This window comes from Astyanax mexicanus, chromosome 25 (assembly GCF_023375975.1).
Source record: "Astyanax mexicanus isolate ESR-SI-001 chromosome 25, AstMex3_surface, whole genome shotgun sequence".
In the NCBI taxonomy this organism is placed as follows: domain Eukaryota; kingdom Metazoa; phylum Chordata; class Actinopteri; order Characiformes; family Acestrorhamphidae; genus Astyanax; species Astyanax mexicanus.
This window is the reverse complement of record NC_064432.1, coordinates 17882051-17905999: the sequence shown is the minus strand read 5'-3', so window position 1 is coordinate 17905999 and position 23949 is coordinate 17882051. Positions and strand designations below refer to the sequence as shown.

The 23949-nt window shown below is 37.8% G+C and overlaps 1 protein-coding gene across 2 annotated transcripts in view; it reads right to left on the bottom strand.

The window, feature by feature from the left end:
• The window catches only part of LOC103041974 (phospholipid-transporting ATPase ABCA1), a 243650-nt gene extending 220735 nt beyond the window's left edge, over window positions 1-22915 (bottom strand). For both annotated transcript variants that reach the window (XM_049472171.1, XM_049472172.1), the window contains exons 1-2: window positions 22779-22915; window positions 13706-13812 (exon numbers count right to left, since the gene is read on the bottom strand). In XM_049472171.1, the coding sequence (XP_049328128.1) occupies window positions 13706-13734 (29 nt within the window). In that variant the 5' untranslated portion in view covers window positions 13735-13812; window positions 22779-22915. The remainder of the gene's footprint in view (window positions 1-13705; window positions 13813-22778) is intronic.
• Between the last annotated feature and the right edge of the window lie 1034 nt (window positions 22916-23949).

The window sequence follows — 23949 nt, the reverse complement described above, 5'->3', positions numbered from 1 at the left end:
ATTTTGTAAATAAGGTTCTGCAACCAGTGCCTGACTATTTCTGAACACACATTCTGGTGCTCTATTCCAGAAGGACAACGCTTGTCCACATACGGCTGCAATCTCAAGAGCTTGCCTTGAAGACTTAGATACTAAGCCATGGCCAGCACTACCAGCACTCCACCCCTACCCCAAAATCCGCAGGGACTGCATGAAAATATTCTTGCTGCATGGGATGGGATATCACAGGACAGCATTAGGAACCTCTACAACTCTATGCTAAGATATCTGGCACGCCCTAAATCAAAAACGACAATTTACATCTCGTCTATAGATCACTAAAATAGGGTCCTGAATGTTTAATCATTTATTGTTCCTGGTAACTTACATCTTCCTTCCAAAAGTATTGCAATCCAACATTATAATGTCTTCGTTTTTGACCAGTTTCTGTCCACCAAACAATAGTTTGGTTAAGCTAGTGCATCTGAGCTTTCATAGCACTTTAATGCAGTTTCAAGTAAGCAAACAATGATGTAAATATGCAATTTGTGGTTTAGTAAAAGCTTCCCTTACTTTTTTTTTAGCAACATAAGCCTTGTAGCTTCAGTGCTGAACATAAGAAGCAAACTTCAGATGCATGTTTCAGCTGATTGACTGCATGTGGTGTACGTGGAAAATGAAGTAAATTAGATTTTTGGGGTCAAACTATGGTTTTAATGTGCACACACAGAGGGCAGAATTAAGGAAATGTTTCATATTTGAACTGCACAATATTTCAGAACTGCTACCACACCGGCAGCATTGATTTTTAATACTCTTGAAAAATTACAAGATTTTTTATTTGGCAGTAAGTGAGTTTAAAAAATGAAATAAATAAATAATAATGGAAATGCGTTTATAACACAGAGAGTAAGACATACAGTGTACTGTGAATATTTGGTCATTTATATTGAATATTATAATGCAACATATATCTTACAGCTGGAAGATAGTGTTGATAAAAACAGACGTGCGGGTAAAAGAAGAATGGTGTGATTTTCACTGAGATTTCCCTGAGCTTTTGTCTGACTGGGAGGAATAATTAGAACAAAGCAGATCTCACAGGAGCTGTGGATATTTGTCTCCATTGCCAGAGAAAGTTCACATCATTCTCAATCCTTTTCCCACCTGTCGATCTGTTTATTCGTCTCTCCCTCTCACATTCTCTTTGGCTTTCTCCCCTATTGTTGTCTCACATCACATCTCTCATCTACTGCCATGATTTGTAATAGGCTTTAAGACAGCAACCTCTCTGAGAACTCTTAAATTCTGTCTGAGAACCTGGACGTTCTTATTCTTCATTAGATCACAAGAAAATTTCTAAAAAAATAATAAACAGTACTCATGCTGGTATAGTCCTAGTTTATATATACATAATGACAGAACTTCCTATTTTTTTCTGGTATTTTGTTGTAAAAGAAACAGTCAATTTAAGTGCAGTCAACATTAACAGAATAACATACACCATTAATCTGGAAGCCTATTTTGGCCCTAATTGTCTGCCCTGATTTACACTTTTAACAGAGCCTGGTGATGTATAAGCAGTTTTAGTGGAGTCATTTTAGAAGCATTTAGTGGCATTTTCTTAGGTTCTTTACACTACAACTGCTGCAAAAGTCAGCATTTAATTATGTCTCAGGTAGATTTGTAAATGGTTACAGGTGTGGTCTGATTAGTGACTGGGTCTTTTCACAAGAGGACTACTTTTGGGTAGTGTACCTCTTGGTGAGAGACCGTTGATTGCTTGAAATGCCTCTATGAGGCACTTAAAAAGCTTTTTAACCAGTTTACCGACTTTAAAACAGGGCACAGTGTACAGGACACATAGAAACAATATGGAGGTGACAGCTACAATGTTTGAACTAACATTTTTTTTTTTTTTTATGTAAACTATATAGTATAAATGGGCCTATGAGCTATAAATGTCTAGAGTTCTGTTGTATCTCTGTACTTCTTTCTTTTAGTTTTTGGAAGACGTGATTCCTCTCATTTCTAAAAGCACACAGTGTGTTTCAGCTTGCTCATTAGTGGCTGCACACACCACTCTTACAAACTGCACTGGGAAATAAATCTGAATAGAAATTTCTACATTTCCAGTTCTGCAGTTCAGTGTAACCACTCTGCTTAGGCTTTCTCTCTCCTTTAAGACTTCTTTGAAAGTCAAGTTAACAAAAGAAAGCATCACAGCCGCACTCAATCAGAGAAAAAAACACTTAACCAACTTCCAGTCTCCTGCAAAAATGACCTCAGACTCAAGTGGATGGATTTTAAAGCTAAAAGAAGGTCCATCCTTTTCACTTTCCATCTGCCCACCTCCCACTCGCTTTCCTGTCTAAGAAGTGTTAAGCGCGAGAGATGGACAGCAGATAATACATCATGTTCTGTCCAAAACCCAGAGCAAAACAGTACCTCAACTACTTTAATGGGAACTTTTTTTTGTCACAATGTCAGAAAGGTCAATCAGCCAATCAGCTCATTCTGTCCTGTTTTTTAGACCCGTCTTGCCACTGAAGCATGAGCTGCCATTAGTCTCCCCGTGGCACCTAATTTTCACGGGCTGGAGGATGTTGCTCTCCAGATGAGGTCACCTCAATCAGCAGACTTATAATGCTAGTTTTCAGTCTGACGAGGGCAGATGAACATGCAGCCACCGCCAGGAGCTGCCAAAATACCACGTAAAATACACCCTGCAAATTGACTACTGTTGCTGCTGCTCACCTTTGTTAAAGTTTTGAGTTGCTAAAAGAGTGCAAGAGAGATATACAGCACTCATTCAAGGACAGACATACACATGCATTTGTTGACAAACTGACTTGGGTTTCACAATGATACACAACAATTCATTGTGTATCATTCATTTGGGGTAGAGTACCTCATGGTGAAAGATCTTTGACTGGTAGACATGCCTCTACAACACAATCAAGGACATTTTGCACAGTTCTGCCCAGGTTTTAGAAAAGTAGAATGTTTGTTTCAATTAATTGCATGCCATCTATTTGGGATCCAACTATGGTTTGGTAAGAGTAGGGCGGCCTTGAGGTGCGTACTTAAATCCTGCCTCTGCTGTGGAGCAACATACCACCAACTTCCAACTTCTGGTGTATCATTGCATAAAACAGTCGGTCGCCCCTAGTAGTGATAAGAGGGACACTATTAGCTCAGACATTCTGCAGCTACTGTTGCCTCTCATGGCAGGGCATCCAACTGGCATTTGTTTGCAGGATAATGCTCACCCACACACTGCAAGGGTTTCCAACAATTGTCTCTGCCAAATTGTAACATTCCCAAGGTCAATTTACCATTCATGGTACCAGGTGGGACACCAGCTTTGGCAACCTACAAATGTTTAGCAGAATCTACAGGCCAAACTGCAACACCTGTAGGCAAATGTGCTGCAGAATGGCATATAGAACCAAGTATACAAATATTCCTAGTCAGACATTGGGAGTTTATTATATGTAAATTAGCTCTGTAGCTGAAACTGCTGAGAAGGGCAAAGTGTGAAATGTACTGTATATCGCAAAGAGCAAACATTTACATTCTTAGTGAATATTAAACTTTTCTTAGAAAGACTTGCAGAAGCACAGTTTTACTGTGAGAGCTGAAGGATGGGATGTGAACTCATTACATTACATCTGCTCCCACTGCCCTGTCCTTCCACTGACGATCTGGGATGAGGCAAATATTTACTCATCTCAGAGACAGAAAGAGAGAGAAAGTGAGAGAGAGAGAGAACTGAACTGGGAGAGTAAAATAAAAGAGAGAAACAGAAATGTATAATCGTTTAAATGTTTTATATTTCACAACGTTTCTACCTCATCCTCTTATAAACAAACCAACAACTGTTCAACAGAAAATAAGTAAGTATTTCAACCAAAGAGTCATTTGAATTGAGAGCTGATAAGCATACTCAATGATGAACCCAGCTATCAGACACTGGTAGCTTGGTAGCTTGGTATCTCACTATTAGAAAATGCCTTCTTGTCTGACTGACCATTGAAAGAACCAGTGCTACTAGAACCAATGCTGCTAGATCAAATGTTACTAGCTTACACATAAGCTAGGATGTCAAGAAGAGGTTGTTCAAGCAAAGATTAAGCTGATATATCACAAAATAAACACACTTCTCTTTGCATATTCAAGTTAATTTAGGAGCATGAACTGCACAGACGAATGTCAAATGTAGGTCACGTTAAAAAATTATAGTGTAAACAGGTCATCAAAATAATCTGAATTTACCTGTGTGAGCCTACGGATGCTTTCAGTTTGATCTGGACCTAAATAACAGGTGTGTAGTGTGTTGTGAACCATAGTCTGGACCAAAGGACCACCTTTTGGTCAGCCATTTACCACCCATTAAACAATACAAGAATGCTTGTGAATCCTTTATCTACTGTTACTGTAGATTATTCTGCTGTGTGATGCATATGCACTCAAAGGGAGCCAGATTCTAATAGGGAGGCAGAAATCGATACAACACCCGGAAAGGCAACTCTCCAAACTTACAACATTCTCCAACCCAATAAATGTCAAGTATAGGGAGACTCCACCACACAGGTTATGTGAACAAAATGTAGCAAAATAATTATCGGGGGAGGAAACCAAATTAGGCGGACTAAATGTATACAATTGAACAAATCTTTTATCCTTGGTTCAGACTCTGGTCTGGACTTTCAGGTGTGAAAAACACCTTAAAAGAGAGAAAACTCACACAAGGGTAAAAAAGAGAGAGAGAGAGGAAGAGAGAGGTTCCTGGTTAGAGCAGTTCCTAAATGAACCCTTCATCTTGAGCATTCACTGCAGTGCCGATGGCTTGACGAGACCAGACACACACACACACGTGCACGCACACACACATACACAATGCCACTCCGCCTGTGTATTGGATCTGTCACCCTCCATTGGCTGAGTGCTGGGCCAATGTCAAACTCATTTCTGCTGCACTTATATTCCAGCCTGACTCGTGCAAAGCTCTTCAGCAGCAAAGCATTGATAAAACACCCCCCAAGCACCCCCCCCCAACACACACACACACACACACACACATAAATACACACACGCTGACAACACAACACTCATCCAAGCCAGAGGCACGGGATTAGCATATGCATCCCAGCTTTAGCATCTGCATCCAGCTCATACATAAACATCCACGTGTTCGCTGTGTCTGAATAACGGGATAAACGTGTACGGTGACAGCATGTACGAGCGGCGTTTAGCCAAGGTGATTATTATGAAACGCTCTGTTCTTTAAATCCGGACAGTCACACCTTGTGCTGAATAATGTGCCAAACTGGATAAAACAAACAGCTGAACTCTTCTGAAATGCCAAATGAACTTGGGCAAAGATACTAAGATTAAAAACAGCGGCCAACTGTTGGAACGGTGGGGATCTAACAATAAACTGCATGACATGGGCACTGTACAATCTAGAGATTATGTGGCTAAAACTGAAAATGAACATGGATGCAATAAATGCAATTTTTATTTCAATTTTTATCCCACATCACCTTTGGGACATTGTCTTGTAGGGATGGCATTGACATATTTCTATGGCCCCAGCAACTTATGTGTTAGGTGTTGGATCATCATGTTTGGTTAAGTGTTGCTGATTGGATCATAAATGGCCACAGCAACTTAGGGAGAGTAAAGTATAGGGAAAAGCAATGGGAATGTATCTTCTTCCTGTATTATGTTACTATTAGAAAGGCAGTATCTGCAACAACAAAAAAACACATCCAAAAGTGCACTTTGTCTCTTTTTGACAATCTTTAGGGCAAAATAGTGACACATTTGTATCCATGGGAGCACCAGGTGCGTGGTTGTCAGGGTGTTGTTGGCTGAGGTTGGCCTAAATCCACCACTGATATGTTAAAAAATCTAAGCTCTTCTACAAATCCCTCTTAATGCTTTACCTGCATTTTCAGCAAATTTAGGGTTTAACCCCCTGTTGAGAACATAAAGTACTGTATCACCAGAGTTGAGAAATTGCCACCTCACACGCAGTAGCTATTACTTAGAAAGAGCTTTCATAAATCCTTAATTAGGACTAAAACACTATTATCTATCTGACTATTAAATAGGTCAGCCACCTACAATTAAAAATCAGGTTTGGGGGAAAAAATTGGGATGGGATGTCTTGATGACAAATGCATGGACTTCCCTGCAAAAGATGTCACCTTGAAGATTGCATATGTTGCTCTAAGATTTCAATGTACTTTACTGAATTAATGCTGCTATCACAGAAGTGTACAGACACACACTTGTACCCTTTTGGCTTGCTAATAAAAGTATTAAATGTCTTTTTTGTCTTTGGTCTGAATCACACAGTATCCTTTAAAAAAAAAAAAAAGGTTAAATACAGATATGTCTGACCACAATATATTGTGTTTCCACTGGATGATGGTCCACCTCGCGCCTAGACATGGTTAGCAAAAGGTTTCTTTCGTTGTTGTTTTGCTCAGTATAGTAAGGGTTTTCTGTAGCACTTCTAAATGCTGCTCCATGTTGGAGAGCGTGCCAAAGTTTTTCCAAAGTTATTACTAGTTCATGTGGTCCAATTAGATATTGCTGAATGATGGTTCTAAATGAAGTGCTACCTGAAAGTTCCTTGAATTGTTTGAAGATATCATGCAATGTCAATTGAGAAATATGCAAATCCCTTCCACTCTATCTTTGAGAAACACTGTTTTAATAATTTAAAATACATTTTACTAATGTTCTCAAGCAATGCTTTATAAACTGAAGATCCTCGGCACATCTTTGGACTCTCGAGACTTTCATCTATACTGCCTTTGTGTACATTAACTAATTGAGATTTCTACTGATTAATTCCTCATGAAATGTTTATACAGTATAGAGGGTTGATCATTTAAACGTTTCATCTTAATGTTTTTTTTTTTTACTTTTTTTTTACACCCACAGTAAAGATTTAAAAGAACATCCTTAGATCTATTGTAGCAAAATCTTATATCTCTGAAACATCTGGCAGCTTTACAAGAGAATAAAAAATAGTAAAGTTAATGTAATGAGAATTGTTTTGATCTATTCCTCATGAGCAGATGACAATTTTAAATAGTGTTAAAAAGGCTGTTCTGAAGAGTAAGGGTAGGTGATTTAAATGCTATTGAAACTGATAAAAATCGAGGATATGTAAGATGAGTTTCGCAAGAGTCCAAACAGTAACTCCAGTAGTGCTTATGATTTTAGAGAGGGGTTTAGTAGCAGAATAATGAAATCTCTGGAGTAGAGCTTTTTTATTGCTAGCTTTCAGACCCTCCTAGCACGGCTCTCCTTCAAAACATAACCATAACCATTAAGCATGACCATTACAGTGTCCTATATATCACCCCTTTAGCATGCGCATTAAAACCTAACACTTTGGGGGGATCGTATTGGACACGTTGTTTCGGGAGACGGATCCCGACACGGCGTTCAGAGTTTATCTTTGACGAGGCTTGTTCAACTAAAGATAAAGCAATTCGAGCAGAAAGGGAAAGTAATTTGGGGGCTCAGAGTGTGTATGAGTGTGTGTGTGACTAAGTGTGTGTGAGACTGTGTGCAGGGGAGCTATATGCAGCGTCAGTACAAACACAAGCTGTGACACACTAGCCCTGCAGTAATCCATTACAGACACAGATAACACAGCCTGGGAGTGCGGGTGTGTTTGTGTGTGTGTGTGTGTGTGTGTGTATGAGTGTGAGTGTGTGCGTGTGTGTGAATCTCTAAGGACGTGCCAGACTGATAACACATGATGAATGGTGGCTGAATCTCTCGAGGACTAAAGTCTAATAGCCAAATGCGGCAGAGTAAAATCTGCGTTGTGTTTTGGGGGATAAAGGCTAGAACGTCTTTGGCAAATGCTGATTACTGCCAGACACACTGGACACACACACACACACGCACACACACACACATACACAAACACAAATACCTGAACTACCAATGCTACCATCTAGAAAAACTATAGTATCCATTTAACAATCACCTAACAATGCCACCTAGTAATTATTAAGCAACACCAAAGCAACCACCTGGGATACTACAGTAACCACATATATGAACAGCCTCAATGACAGTCTCAAAAAAGTCCAGTAACACCTGGGATGCTTTAAAAAACATATAATAAACTGTAAAATCATATTACAGCCACCTAAACCAGCTAAAGTCCAGGCATACACACATGCACCTGAAATACCATTACATCCTCTAGTACGACTATACCATCAGCATGTTATTTTAAAGATGTCTATCAATCACAATTTGGCTCTTCTCAAAGTATCTTAGATTCTTATGCTAGTCCATTTTTCCTGTTTTCCTCCTTACAACGTATCAACTTCTTGAATTGACTGTTCATTCACTGCCTAATATGTAGGTCCCATCCCCTGACAAGTAGCATTTGATCTATATAATCTATGTAATTTGTTGTATAGTTCTATGCTAGGCACCCTATTTGCCATATGAGAGACTCAATCAATTTTCCATCTGCCACATGATAATAGTGTTGAGTTCTTTCATACAGAGATAATGGAGGGACAGGTGGAGTGGGGAGCAATTTGTCCACAAGTGACCACAAGCCATTCTATATGCTTTTAACTGCTGTAAACGATGCGCCGCGTGGCGTCCTTTAGTCTTTGGCTGTGACCGTAATGGATCCCTATTTGTGTTTTAAAGCACCATCGAGTATGTCGCCAATTTTTTTACTATTGCCCACGTAATAAAACAGAACTTCAGAGTGACTCTGAGTCTCCCACAGTCTCCCACAGTCCACTCGTAATTTGTAGTGAGCACTGGAGGTCATTACATCAGCTGAATGTGTGCTAAAGTGCACTGCTAGTCTCTTATTGCTAAGCAAGAGAGAGAGAAACATTACATTATGCTGAGACAGCCTCTCTCAACCCTCTAGAGAAATAGTATAAGAAACAGAAATTAGATCAAATATACACCCAATTTTTTCTGAAAGCACTGACCGGTAGCTGCAAGTCAATGGACTAAGAATTGCATACATATATGTCCTAATTACATTTTGCTGGATAACTTTGAAGAAATCATGTTCCAATGTTCCAAATAATGTTTAAAACTCTAATATTGTTTGTATGACTATGGGATTCAGACTAACTTGCAGCTTTTTGATGAGACATTTTTTTGATAAAATATTTTTAAACAGAATTTATTTGTCTTTATAAATGTATATGGTGCAAAACGTTCAGCATGATGAAACAAATACATTAGAAACAACAACATATACCACCACCACATCAACCACTTTGCAATACCCTGGTGACCACCTGGGACACTGTATCATTGGCTTAACAACCACTAAGCACACAGAGAAATCACCTAAAATACCATATAGCAACCTCATAGCAACTACATAGCAACACCTTAACAACCACCTAGCAACACTATAGCAATCATTTACAAGACAAGACAAGACAAGACAATCATATACACTATACTTGTGCTAAGCAGCATACGGAATTTGATGGAACCTATGAACATACACACACACATTGAGTATATTCAGGAGTACAGTGAGGGTAAAGGGCCCAATAGTGTGTCTCACAACCTGGTCTCTAACCACTGAGCCACCACTGCTCAAACACCCTAACATCAGAGCAATTACTGGGGATACAACTGCAACTATCTAAAACAGAAATTATGGGGCGCAAACATTTCTGCATGAAACAAAAGCACACAAGACAGCAGTAACTGTGATTGGTCTGTTAAGCTGCAAAGCGACATATCTACACAAACTTAGTAAAAAGTATGTATGCATTATTCACTATGGTGTGGTCCCCTGTGCAAGCTACTACTCGCTCAATGCAAAAGTACAGGTAGAAAGTGTAGGGTGGAGGAGCTTAAAGCAACAACATAGTAGACAAGATGTCACCAATAAAAAAAAAAACGCCATACATGTACAATCATTGCAAACCGACTAACCACAGAACACAAACACACAGACAGACAGACAGACAGACAGATATAAAGTATAAAGTATGAACATTCCCCTAGGCAAGGATTCAGGTTGCCATATCTCATGCAACAGAAAAGCACATCAGTGGACAAACTGACCGCAGCAGACTGAGGGAATGAAAAACTGACCATATGCATTTTGAATGTGTGAATTACTGCAATAGTCTATGAAGTCATTTCACTACAGGCCGGCTGAACTGGGAGATGCAGACAAATATGTAGAGGATTCATAACTTTATAATTCTCAGTTGCATAATGTTAAGGTCATCATGTTTTATATGCTATTTGAAAATACCCAGTGTACATTTTGTGGCGAATGGACTAACAGTCCATAACATATACAAAGTATACAATTTAATGCAACAAATTTTGACAAATGTATAAATTGATAACACACTGCAATAAAGGGATATTAACTAATCTCAAAGTACATACTAATTGTGGGATATTGCTGAATTATTAGTTATGTACGTCCCATGAAAGCTAAAGAATACTGCACTGACCTGAAGTACTGTATATGTGAATGGAATTTTTGCTCAATTGACAGAGAATTTACTTATTTTCTGCCAGGTCTAGTCAGATGTCAACGGGCATGATCGTACCACTCATTGAACTGCCCCATCCATATGGCACCCAATATCACTCAATAACTATAACTTTAATAATTCATGTCGCTGCCTTGCCATGAGCACACTGACCATTGTTCATGCTCATTTACAAGATAATACCTCACAACCAATACAGTTATGGTGTTCTCAAGCCATATACAGAAGTATTGGATGGACCACTACCATTTCAGATAAATGAGTTCCACTGCACAACACAGAGTGATAGGGGGCTTTATATCACTCCAGCCCACTCCAATTAATGCTTCACTTTTTTGAGGTAGTTTGGAACTTGGAAACTTGGAACTTTGAGATAATATCTACTATTAACTAAGATTATTAATAAGCTCCTAATTTCAATATGTGGCAAAGTTCAAATGATATAAAATAGATTTTAACTTCACATCTTTCCATAAGTTACCTATGTTTTACATACATGCAGTACATCTTACACAGTAATTCATATTGTTAAGGTCAGCAATTGTCTGTACACTATTTAAACATTAACACCAACTGTCCTTTACAGTGTGAGACCATGTCGTCATCAGTGGACCAATAAAAAATCTTTAAACTTACCAACCAGTCTAGAGAAATCAGGTCTATTTATAATACTGGTAATATACAGTGTAATTGAATAGAGATGCAGCATGTTCATATTAATTGAATGTAAAGGGCAGTCTGTGCTTTAGAACTGATGTTTCATTGTGTCTGGCTCTTGTCTCTAAGAATGGTTCATGACCTCAGCAGCGAACATCAGAGGAGTAATGAGAACAGACAGGAAGGATGTACAATACGTTACTGTAATATTCCTCCTGGGTTCTGAACAAGTTGGATTTGACTGACAGCGTGTTTCTGCTGATGGACACGTACAGATGCAGCAACTGCACAGCAGCTGATTCAATCGAACAGGACATGATGCAATCTGGGCGTTGGGGGTGTACAGGTAAGATACATGCACACAAAAACACAATTTATATGATTTTATTCAGGTTTTAACTTGCACATGATTGTGTTAATTTATTGCTACTTTAATACTAAGTTATGTGTAGTAGGGGCTTTTATCTGTTTTAGGTTATGGTGGATCTCGAGGCATGTTTTGAGTCGTGATCCTGTTAAAGAAGCTATTTTCAGCTTCTGGTAATTTGTGCTGTACCTGTGCAATATGCAATTGCCACTGGCTGCAAAATCAAAGTGTGATACATCCACCACCATGCTTCACAGTTGGCAAAGTGTTCTTTTCATGAAATATAATCCTTTTTTTCCCCTTATGCCTTTGCTTCAGGGGGAAGCTTGGGAATGCCTATTGCTGTATAAGTTGTGCGTCATTTTCTTGTAAGTCGGAATGTTGGCCAGGATGCTCATGGACTTAAAACATTGATTATCGGACTTCGAATGACAACTGATTGTGGGTGCCACATGGTTGGGACATTCCATTATTGAAGTTGTGAGAGTATTTATCATTTAATAATCCAGTGTACAGCTTATCGGGTGGCAATGATTGTGACCGACAGTCACATTCATATTCAAAGCAGGTGGTCTCACATGCATTTCCTACAGGTCATTGCAATGTTCTTTAGATTCCACTGGACATGTCAAAAGTCATGGGACAGTAAATGTAGTCTTAGTGTTATTTGTATACTCTCTTGCCTGCCTGGAATTTGCTACTATTACAAATCTGGAGCACTCTCTGCCTATTGGTCAGCAGGCTGAGAGGTAAAATCACCTTCATCATTAATAAAGCAAGACTGCTCTACATGTACAGGTTGTTGCTCAAACTACTGACAATACATCTTACGTGGCATTAAGGGTACACAACACAAGGCTAAAACCCGGCCCATTCCAGACTCCTGACTGGCTCGCCCCTCTTCATGAATTTTGATTGATTTGTGGGGCCTGACTTCATGAATTTTGATTGGCTGCCATTTGACTTCATGAATTTTGATTGGCCGTTATCTGACGGGTGTTTGCTCGGTGATGGGTTGTGTCCCCGTGGGTTTTCATGAAACAGGAAATGAAGGCTGGCCATGTTACTGCTGCCCGAACACCCACTGACTGAACGCCTATACAATTCCCTTTATGCTGCTATTTGGGTCTTTCCATCAGCAGCTATAGAATTTGTCAGTGAATTTTACTGTGGAAAAGCACAAGCAGTTCTTGGCCTCCAGTGATGACGCCCTAGAGATGAAACAGTGTCTGGTCATAACACATTTAGATATGAGTTTCAGTTTAGCTCTAATAATGATCTAATATTCCTGACAATAAAAAATAATTTGGGTCAATTTCAGAATAATGTGCCTTTTGCCCTCAAAACTTTAAAGCATCATTTATTTCATCATATTTATAAAGGTTTCTACTACACAGAATCCATATTTTCAAAGCGCAATCAGTGTAAAACTTTAGTTTTCACTTTTAATTTCCTGTCATGAATGCATCCACCCTGTCACCCTATTAAACAGTAAGAAAGGTTAATGAAAATTGGCATTTGATGAAAACATAGTTGACCTAGACCTTGAGTTGGAAAGTTTAAAGCATACATGGTGGCCTTGTTCTGTTTCAAAGATAAAATCATTTTAATTACTTTAATATTTTACCATGCCGGGAGCTTTATATTAGCTAAGTATGGAGACAATATAAATATTAAAGGAAAAATAAATTTTAATAATTATTGAACATGCAGCAAGTGTTTTCAGCCATGTGGAAATGAATCAAGAGTTCTTACATTCTTAAAAGTACGTTACAGTAAAAGTTAACATTCCTTTCTATTCACAATAATGTGTTCATTCACATTGAAAAATGTGTTGTTACACAGTGTTTGTATGAAATGTAAACACCCATATCGACCCTGTATATTTTTAAAGGTAAAAGTAAAGTGTCATGTTTCTCTTAGCAATGTTCTGAAAGAAAAACATCCTTTACAATTTTGGCACAGAAACCAAAAAATCTGCAGAGACTCAACCTGTTGACACTCAATGTAAATCATGTAAAAGATCAGGCAAGGCCAAGGAACCGTGTTAACATCAGTGAGGCATTCACTGACCGGTGGGTAACATTAGCGTATTCCTGCTGTTTCACACAATCAATAGGTCAGCATTGGTTTGTTAACTTACCCTCGGGCAGAAAGCACTCTGGATTCCATCGTGTTTGTTTTTGCAGGTACTGCAGCGTTGTTCGCCTAGGAAACCATGCACATAGATGAATCTAGAGGGAGGAGTTTCTGCAAATATACAAATAAGAATATGTGTAAATGTAATGATCATGTATGTGATGTCAAAACTGTACAATTGTACCACATCTCTTGAAAACTGTAAAACATATCTTCCCATATATGCTTGATTGCCTACAATTCTGGCTCCTGCACATACTGCTGAGCAGTTAGTGTTCCTCGTTTCACTACTAGGGGCAACTGACTGTTGTATTTGATGGGTTCCCTGACCATCATACCAGCGCTCACCATGAGGCCTCCATACACAAACCGAACGCTGTTGAATATCCAACATAATGTGAATTAATTGCCAAAGATGATACAGTTTCTCATTCACAGCACTATTTCAAACAAAACTCACAGATGCAGGTCTTGGTGGCAAACAATTAATCGAAAAACAACCACAAATCATCTATTCTTTAAGTCCAATGATGCCCACTCTCTCCAAGGCTGTCAACAGGGCAAAATGTCAATCTTTCACAAAGAGGTACACTAGTGCGCTACCAAAAAGTATACTCTCAGAGTCTTTTTAAAAAGCACTTCGATTAACATTTCCACTAGTAATTAAAACAAATTAGACAAAGTGAGTAAAGAGTTATTTGAAAGCAGTTAGTTGTTCGAAAGCAACTGTGGGCAGGAACTGGACTACAGCACCAGCATTACAAGTGATATTTTTCCAGCTGAATCTTACGGCATTTTAGCTGACCCCTGAATCTGATGTTCACACGCTTTGGAGCATTATCTTCTGAGTTTTGCTTCAGGCACATCTGGTCTGGAAGAGACCTTGACTGCTTTGAAATGTTTGTTTTTGTGTGTTTTGTCTCCAAGACGTGTCTTTCCAAAAGTTAGCACTTTATGTTTTGGAAGTGTGTTATATTGTATTTTTTATTATTTGTATTATTTCTTTCCTGGGATGTGGGCTAGGAAGGTTCTATGTGGGGATAGACTCTGAGTAGGTCTGTACATGTTTTGTTACTGGGACCCAGCTGGGCTTCCCAAATGGACTCTATTGTTTAAGCCCTCCTGGTCCCATCAGTGACAGTGGTGGGCATCCATATGATATAAGGTCAACATGGAACCTATGGACAAAGCTTACTCCACAAACATTCCTGACTATATAAAGGTGTTTCTGCACACATCTGCACTATAGGCTGATTTGTTAGGAAAATCAAACACTGTATTTTTATTTACCCTTGATAAGCAAATATATGTGCATTATCTTTTCTAAAAACACAACACAAAACAAACAATTAAGATATAATCCACTTTCTTTGTTTAAACCACTGTGTGATAGATTATTATTATTTTAAAGTGTTTTATTATTTGTCTTCTCAGTCTTAATGCTCCTTCAGTACATACTTCTGAAGATTTGGCTGTTTAATTAGCAATAATTAATAGGCGTACCATTTTATTGTGCTGTACTCTGAAATGTAGTGATTTACAGTGGGTACCAGTATGCAACCTAAAGAATCACCCTGATCTCTGGGAATCAAAGGTCATCACACTGTACTGGCAGATTTACAAAGTTCTACAGCCTGTAAACAAATTAACATTCGCGTCATCAGATCATCCATTTTTAAACAGCACTGCTGGGAGCTGTCTATCCACTTCAGAGAGAGCGATAGAGAAAGAGAGAGAGCTGGAAGGATTGAGGAAATTGGTGCTGGAGGGAGAAAAATGGAGAAAAAGAGAAATATTTATTTAAACTGCCCAAAATTTCAACAGTAAAAAAATCATACAAAAATGTCCAGTATCCACCCAAAACTGGAGTCTCTTTCTACATTCGAAAAACTTTGATATAAAACCTAAATATTGAATCTGCGAAATTCACCAAAAAATGTAATAGAAGCTCAAAAGTAATTTTGTTTTTCTACCCAAAATTCTAAACTGCAGAAATATCACCAAAAAAAGGTTTACTTCAAACTTATCTATTTATATCTGGAATTTATTTTACTTATCAAAATTAGATATTTTACACAAAATCTTGAAAAGTTACACACAAAATTTGACATTCATATTTTACTGTGCAACATTTAAAAGCAAGACAAGTTGCACTCTTATTCCATTCTTTTTATTTCTAAATGTCACACAGGCCAGACCCAGGACAGAAACTCGTAGATTCAAATTATGAAGTTTATTACTAAAGAGACAAGGCTTACAAAAGTAATGAGGGATAGGCAAGGTCAGTAACAAAATGGCAGCAAATATAAACAACAACGAAGATGGTAAAAGAGGAGTCAAAATATGAAAAGGTTGGCAACAGGTAACCAACAGAATGAGCAAGGCAAAAGATGAACAGTTATACAAAAAAAATGCTAACAAGAAGGCAAATACAATAGAATCCGTCGTAGAAGAGCTAGAAAAACTAGATTCAATACTCAGCACTAGGCATAGCAAACTGAGGGCTATTTTTACAGGGGAAAACAGGTGGAAACAATCAGTAGTTTAGAGAGCAGGAACATCATAGCTTCTTGAAATCAGTGGAGTGAGGGAAGTACGGTGTGGGTGCAATTATATGGGATTTATAGTTTTTTTCACTGTCCAAAAATCTAAATGGTCTATGGAAACTTCATTCAAATATTTAAACAACACATAAAAACATTTACATGAAAAATAAAAATTTCACTGCACAAAATTCTAAATGATACAATGGTAGATATCACCTAAATCACTCAATATTTAAAAAAAAACTCACCTATTACCTATAAGATTATTCTAATTACAATGTGGGGTTTATAAGAATTAGACCGTTCAGAACTACCATTCAGTAGTCTGCATCAATATCACTTAAATTCTTCAATTATCAGTATAAACGAGATTCCACAACAAACAATAAAATCAAGGAATTTATAAAATCCATTTTTATTTCTTTCTCCCCCTTTCCCAGTAAACAGCATGGGGTGGAGCTATTATTTAATACAGTGATCTCCTCAGAAACAATAAACGAGCAGGAGTCCAAATACTTATTATACTTCTGTCAATATAGTGCATGTTCCCATAACGAGAAAAGCCATTGTCATTGGTGAATGTCAGAATGTTTGTGAAAACTGTGTAAATAGGTTTCAGTAAGAAATGGTAACACTTTAAAATAAGAGTCCCTTAATTAACGTACAACACAATGTTTCAACTAATTGTTTTCATTATTATTAATCAGTACAATGTGTTTTAAAGTAATTTCTCAATGCATTACTATTCATTAAAATGTAGTAATGTATCATAATGTTGTAACCAGTATAATTAATAATTAGTTGAGATGTGACTTAACCATTTATTAGTGATTATTACTGTTGTAAGTACTGTTAGTTGTGACTTATTGTAAAGTATTATCAAATACATTTTCTCTTACGAAGGACTTGTGAATCTGAAGAACCTTTACTTGAGGTAAATGTTCTTCACCAGCTGAAGGGTTCTTCATACACACTCACTCACCTCTATAACAAACACGTCTCTTTACACTCTTTACATAACCAAAGTGGTGCTTCTATGGCATTACTCAGAGAACATTTTGAAGCGTTGTAAGAGTGTAAGGTCCCCTGCTGACCTCTGATGATGCAATTTCCAACAAAATAAGACATCTTAAGTACCCAGTAAACAGAGACAGCACACAATACGTTCAGATCTGAGTCACAGAAAGTTTCTGAAGTGTTGCTAAACAAGCTGTCTGCACTCGTGCTCGTTTCTTTAGCATTCCTGAAGTGAAAGAGAAGAGGTCATGATCGTCATTATACGCGAGAAGGCCAGACCCAGGAGATCTGCACGAGTTGCGGTCGTCCGGCGGGATGATTCATCCTGCAGGAGTGAGCGTCTGCCTGGGTGACAGATGAATGAGCGTTAATTTGAGAGGGCACTGCGCCTCTAAATAAAAGCATGAGAGCTCGGGGTCCCGCCCCTTTCCTTCAGCTGTCAATCGAACACCACTCTCTCTGTTTGGGCTGGAAGAGTTTCATGCTGAATGTAAAAGATGAGTCATACTGATGTTGGGCCACAGCTTGACATCACTCAAGGGTGAACACAAACACACACACACACACACACACACACACACACACACACACATACACACAAATAATTGAGATAAATGCAAAAACTTTATCTCAAATATGCCAACTTTACGGGTGAAGGATAAAACTTTCTGAACTTTCAATGGAAGTCAATGTAAAAAGATTTTATTTCAAGCCATGTATGAGCATATTGGTCCATTCAGCATGAAATTCTGATGTAACTAACAACTGCCATGTTTTAATTATGTGAAAAAAAACTTAAACTTAAAACCAGCAAAAATACAATGTATCCCATGTCAAAAGTCATAGGATAGCAGTAAATGTTTAATATATTGATCATGAAGTGTTACCTCAAGGTAACAGCTTGGGAACACACACATTTAACTATCCTACTGATGTGTGTTTTGGGAATAATGTACATCATAGAAGGCATCAGCACCCACTGTGGACAGCAGCGCAGTGGGAGGTAATGATCATTAGAGGTGTGCCAAAAAATCGATTCACATAAGAATCTTGATTCTCATTTACTACGATTCAGAATCGATTTAAAATGTCCCAAAATCGATTCTGAGGGGCGGGTTTTGGACTGATTTTGGGCTGGGTATTTTTGTTGGACCTGGCAACCCGCTTGTCCCTTCAAACCGAGGTCTTCCAGACCCACACAGAGCGTAGTAGGTGTTTGAGAATCACCGGTAAGATGGCAGAACAAGCACTATATTACCTTAGATTAACGTGTAGTTTTAATGTTTTATGGCAGAATGCTTCATAACAAGCATAAAAAAGATCGCTAGTAGTTAGTTTCAGTAACTGTTAGCTAGCTAACAAGCTAACTTTCCAGTTCCACCTTAAATAACGCTACAGGTGGCTGCGGGCTGCAGCATTTAAGGCGGAACGGAAAAATAACAATAAGCTAATCAGAGCTAATTTCAGCTCCTCATCACAGAGGAATTAAGGAATGGACAATATGAATTAATTTCTCCACCTCCTGCCCCCTTTCTGAAGAAATACAACGACCTTAAATTAACTAGTTAATCAGCAGCTGCTCCTGAACTTTAGCGCTCCACTGCTATCATCACATCAGCCCAGCAGCGTCACCTACACACCACCGCTAGTAGCCTGGTAATAAAGCAGTGTTATTTATTATTTATTTATTGTTCATTAACGTCATTGTGATATCCCAGTGATTCCTCTGTCACTGAGGACCCACATTCCTGCACATTTTATTGTTTTTGTAACACATTACTTGCTCCAGGACCAGTGTATATTATGGAGGGTTTTTTTTTCAATAAGATTCATAAGCCAGAAGCAGAAATTTTTATAATTCAAATCGTTTTGAATCAAAAATCGATTTTGAATCGAATCGTGGCCCCCAAAATCGGAATCGAATCGAATCGTGAGATAGTAATCGATTCCCACCCCTAATGATCATGATCAGAAATGTCTGGCTAAAATTTACCTGACAAGGGTGATTCTAGGATCAGAGGTTTAGGGGTGCTGAGCACTTAAAAGTAGATGTGCAAAAAAAGTGCAGAAAAGTGAACCCAATGATGAACCCAATAGCGCTAGGGACAAAATATCTCCTAAATCTGCCCATACAGCTCAGAACTAAAACTGTACTCCTCTTGTATAAATACATACATCATGGAAAGTTGGAAAATTCTCTCTCATCATCTTTGAAATTGGCAAAAATTACACAGCACTCCGGTAATGTGAAGGTTGCTGACCACAGTTTCCACACAGTGAGGGTGAAATTTATACTGTGTTGATGGCCCGTCCACTTAAAGTTGACATTTCACTTGTCGGACTGTGAGCACATATACACAAATCTGAAATGAGAAAAAGATGGCTTAGCACCATTAATATTCAGGGTCACTGCGATCCAGACTGGTATTCGTATCTGCTCTGTCTCTGTAGGCCTGCAGATTTTCTGTGTTATTAAGCAAGGCCGGGAAGGATACAGCGCTTCTTCTTATTTATTTCAAATTGACATTTCGCAGACTTTCATCTCCGAGGAGCCGCGTCATCTTCCATCTTGCAGAAGAAAGAAATGAAACGCCCAGGCTGTGCGAGAGTCAGTTAGAGAGACGGAGTAAACAAATGTAAAAGCATTCCATTTAGCCCTCAGACGTGACCAGGTGTGCCTCGGAGGTCTCCAGGTTTAAGTAAAAGCACTTAGGACATTCTGGAGATGAAAGGAAAAATCCAGCTTGAATCCCTGTCTCACACACTAACACTGCATGCCGTAGAAGTGTATAGTGTCAATAGTTTCTCTTTCTTCTCTCGCTTTCTTCATTTTCTTTCTTTACTTTTGAGCATGGGCGGCACCACGCTCCGGGGTTCTGAGATTGTGGGTTCAATACATGCTCTGTTTGATTGTGTCTCTGTTTGTGAGTTTGTCTGTGTAAGTTTCCCTCCAGGTATTCTGTGACTTGAATGGGGAACTGCCCAGGACAGATTCTCGTCTTGTGTCCAGTGTTTACAGATAGGCTCCGGACCCGCCGTGACCCTGACCAGGACTTGCATCAGTATGATCCTTTGAAGATTTTTAAAGCTGAATTTTCTGGAAAAAACATAGACTCAACCTAAACTACCTGTACCTATACTTAATCTTATCCTCCACCCAAGCCTCAGTCTAAACGTATACATCTAAACCTGAGCTTAACCTATACCTACATCTAAACTTAACCTCAGTCTGCTACTTAAATCTAAAAGTATTCTCAGATATGTATAAAGTAATTGAGTAAAAGTACAATTGTTCTTTAAATACCATACTTACTATAAGTGGAGGTACTAAAGTATTCCACATTTTTGTACTTAAGTACTGTAAGTAGTTTATTCTAAAATGTACTAAGTATTGAAAGTAAAAGTACAGTACAGTACTGTGTTATGTAGTTATTACAGAAAGCAGTGGAGAGCTCTGAGCGCTAAAGGCAGAATGGGAGTAGTAGTAGGTCTTTTTTATTAGATTTGCTCAGTGATGAGAAGCTTTATCAAACCCAGTGACAGTGCCATTTACGGCTTTTAAAACATTTTTAGAACTGTAACAAGTAACAAAACAGTAGTTTTGAAGCAGTTCTACTTCATTGCTATACACCTCTGTGTATCTTACCCCCAACCTACACTTAAACTTAACTTACCCACACCTAAAACTAAACCCAAAAATTACCTACACATCAGCCTTAACCTCAACCAAAAACTAAAGTTAACCTACACCTAAAACTAGACCTAAACGTAATCTACACCTAAACCTAAACTAAACTTAACCTGCACCTCAACCTAATCTTAACCTACACCTAGCCCCAAATTAAAGTTAACCTACACCTAAAACTAGACCTAAATGTAATTTAGGTCTAGGACAAAATGTAATAACTCAACCTAAACCTTAAACATAACCTACACCTCAACAAAAACCTAAAGTTAACCCAACCTAAACCTTAAATTACACCTCAACTTGAAACTACGCCATACCTAAGCTTTAACCTAAAATTACCATACAGGTTTACATAACCGTAAAATTACTCGACATATGGCCTATAGCCAAACCTGTCCTACATCACAGGATTTTCACCTGAATCTAGCCTAAACATAATTTACATTAAATAAATATTACCTATATGTATTTTTTTTACCACTTCTGCATACATTTGTGTTCATTAGTTCCTTCCTAAAAATATAATGGCCCTACCTGTGGATGGGAGCTCCTTTCGTAGATTTTAAAAAATATTACAAATGTCCTGGTATACTATTTCATGTATAAATTTATAAACATATACAGTGATGTAATTGTATTTTTAATGCAATATATCTGTGTAAATGCTGTATTGTACAGCTCAGGTCTACACATGTACAGTATGTATGAACTAGAAACATCCCAAGGTCAGAGTGGAGTAGCTACCGTGCAGCTAAGTGCTATTGAGGATGGCGCTACATTACTACACTTTGTAAATACACAGTTACTGCTACTACTCTTTACATTTATACGATTTATGTATAGAATAACATTTTGCATTATTGCAGCAGCAGTGAGATTTATAATAATAACCTTAGAGTTTAGATGTGATATTGGGCTTTTGACCAAACTACTCATGTTTATAAGATATTCTGTAAATATGAGAAAAATTTAGAAAATAGTCACTTCACTAGAAACTTCCATTTGCAACTCATCTGCTGATGCACAGTTTGTATAAGGGAACCAGTGCAGCAAGCACTCTTTAGCTTCAATGGGACATGGCAAAAGCCATGGGACACAATACTAGTTTATCAGTGATTTGCTTTCGATATGTTACAATGTATTTATGTTTTTTTGAATTATAAATGTAATTATATTTACATTCTACTTTCATTTTTTATTGAAAAGTTGGAGTCATGTTTAATTTTGTTCAGGTATAATTGATTCTTTAGGACAACTGATAACAAAATACATTACATAATAATGTAGTATTTGTATATATTACAACCACTAATATGGTCTGAATGTAAAGTGTAGAAGTGCATTTCAACCACCTGGAACATCTTAGCAATTACCCGGTAAAACAGCCACCAATAACCATCTGAGCAAAATAGTTATACCCATTTAACAACACTTTTATAACCACAAGGGATACCCAAGCAACCACCAGGAATACCATATTAACTAGAAATCAACCAATATTTTTTTTTTATGCCAATGTTGATATTTAGAGAGCAGATGTGGCCAATGGCCAACATATATCACAGATATTTATACACAACAACAATTTTTTCACTTTTATTATCTGCACTGTCCTGCCATTTATTTTACTGTTTTAAAATAGCTTTTTACTCTTAAGTGACTTTTTAATCCAGTTTAATCTGTTAAAAATTAAACACATTTAAGTTGGGAAAGTGTGAGGTGTAAGTAAATGAGAGGCAACAGATTCTTATTTATAGTATTTAAAACAAAACACAAAATTTGAGTAAAATACTGATAAATTAAACGTGCAGTAATATTAATCTTACCTTCAGTCAACCAGTGAATGAGTCTGATAAGAGAAACCCTGGCCCGTGGGAAAGTAGTTCTTTCCAGTGTAAACAGTCCAGTTGAAAGGTGTGAAAAGTAGATTTTGATGATGTTCAGAGGAGTGTGGCTGACATCTATGATAAAAAATGTAAGAAATTATCCTTTCTTTATGTTTAACTTGTGCAATTTTACTTACAAGTCATTAAGACTATTTTTACCTGACCTGTGCATTACAAATGTCACCATTTACCTATCCAGTGAAATGCAGCATAGCTTCCAAAATTTAGCTAGTTCCAATACTAAACTATTTATTTTACAATACTATACAAAATTACTCCACAGGATTCTGATGTTTACATACATCACACAATCAAAATTTCCATTATATTCACACATTTCAATCATGACACACATTGACTAATATTTCCATCATTTACACCTGATTCTTTATGACAACCCAAAATAATAATAGCTTAAAGGTGCACTGGTACTGTTGTATTTATGAGACAAGCAAATAATGTGATATAAATGCTAATGCTGTATTTACTGGTGGGGGATTGGTGCTGATTTAATTCTTTGGTTGGATTTAGCAGCACAGACACTGCTTTAGAGTTTCAGTAAAAACAGGAGTTTGAGTCGAGTTTCTCTACCTGCTGTCATTTCTTTATCTGAGTGTTAAATCTGAGCTACAGTAGCTAACGCTAGCTAACCTAAAACACCTTAGCACCTTAGCATCTTAGTAACACCATAGTACTCTTCTCACAACACTGACACCTAGTAACTAACTGCAACATTTTAGAAACCACCTGAAATACATAGTAAATTCACTCCAAGCATCACACTAGCATCACAACCACCAGAATAATAAAGTATGATGTGTAATTAGTAATATTTTGATACTATTGAATCATTAAGCTATATCTCATGGGTGTGCGTGTGTGTGTGTGTGTGTGTGTGTGTTTGTTTATCTCCTAAGTCTAGTGTGTGTTTGGTATGAAGAGAGGTTGACTGTGAGAGAGATTTCTGTTTTTTCTTTGTGAATAAATAAAACAAAATAAATGTAAATAAATTGCATATTTTGGTTCCGTATTTGATTGAGTCATTCGTTCCTGTTGTTTACTCTGTTCCTCTCAGATCTCCCGACCCAATCACACCAGCTGATTTACACAC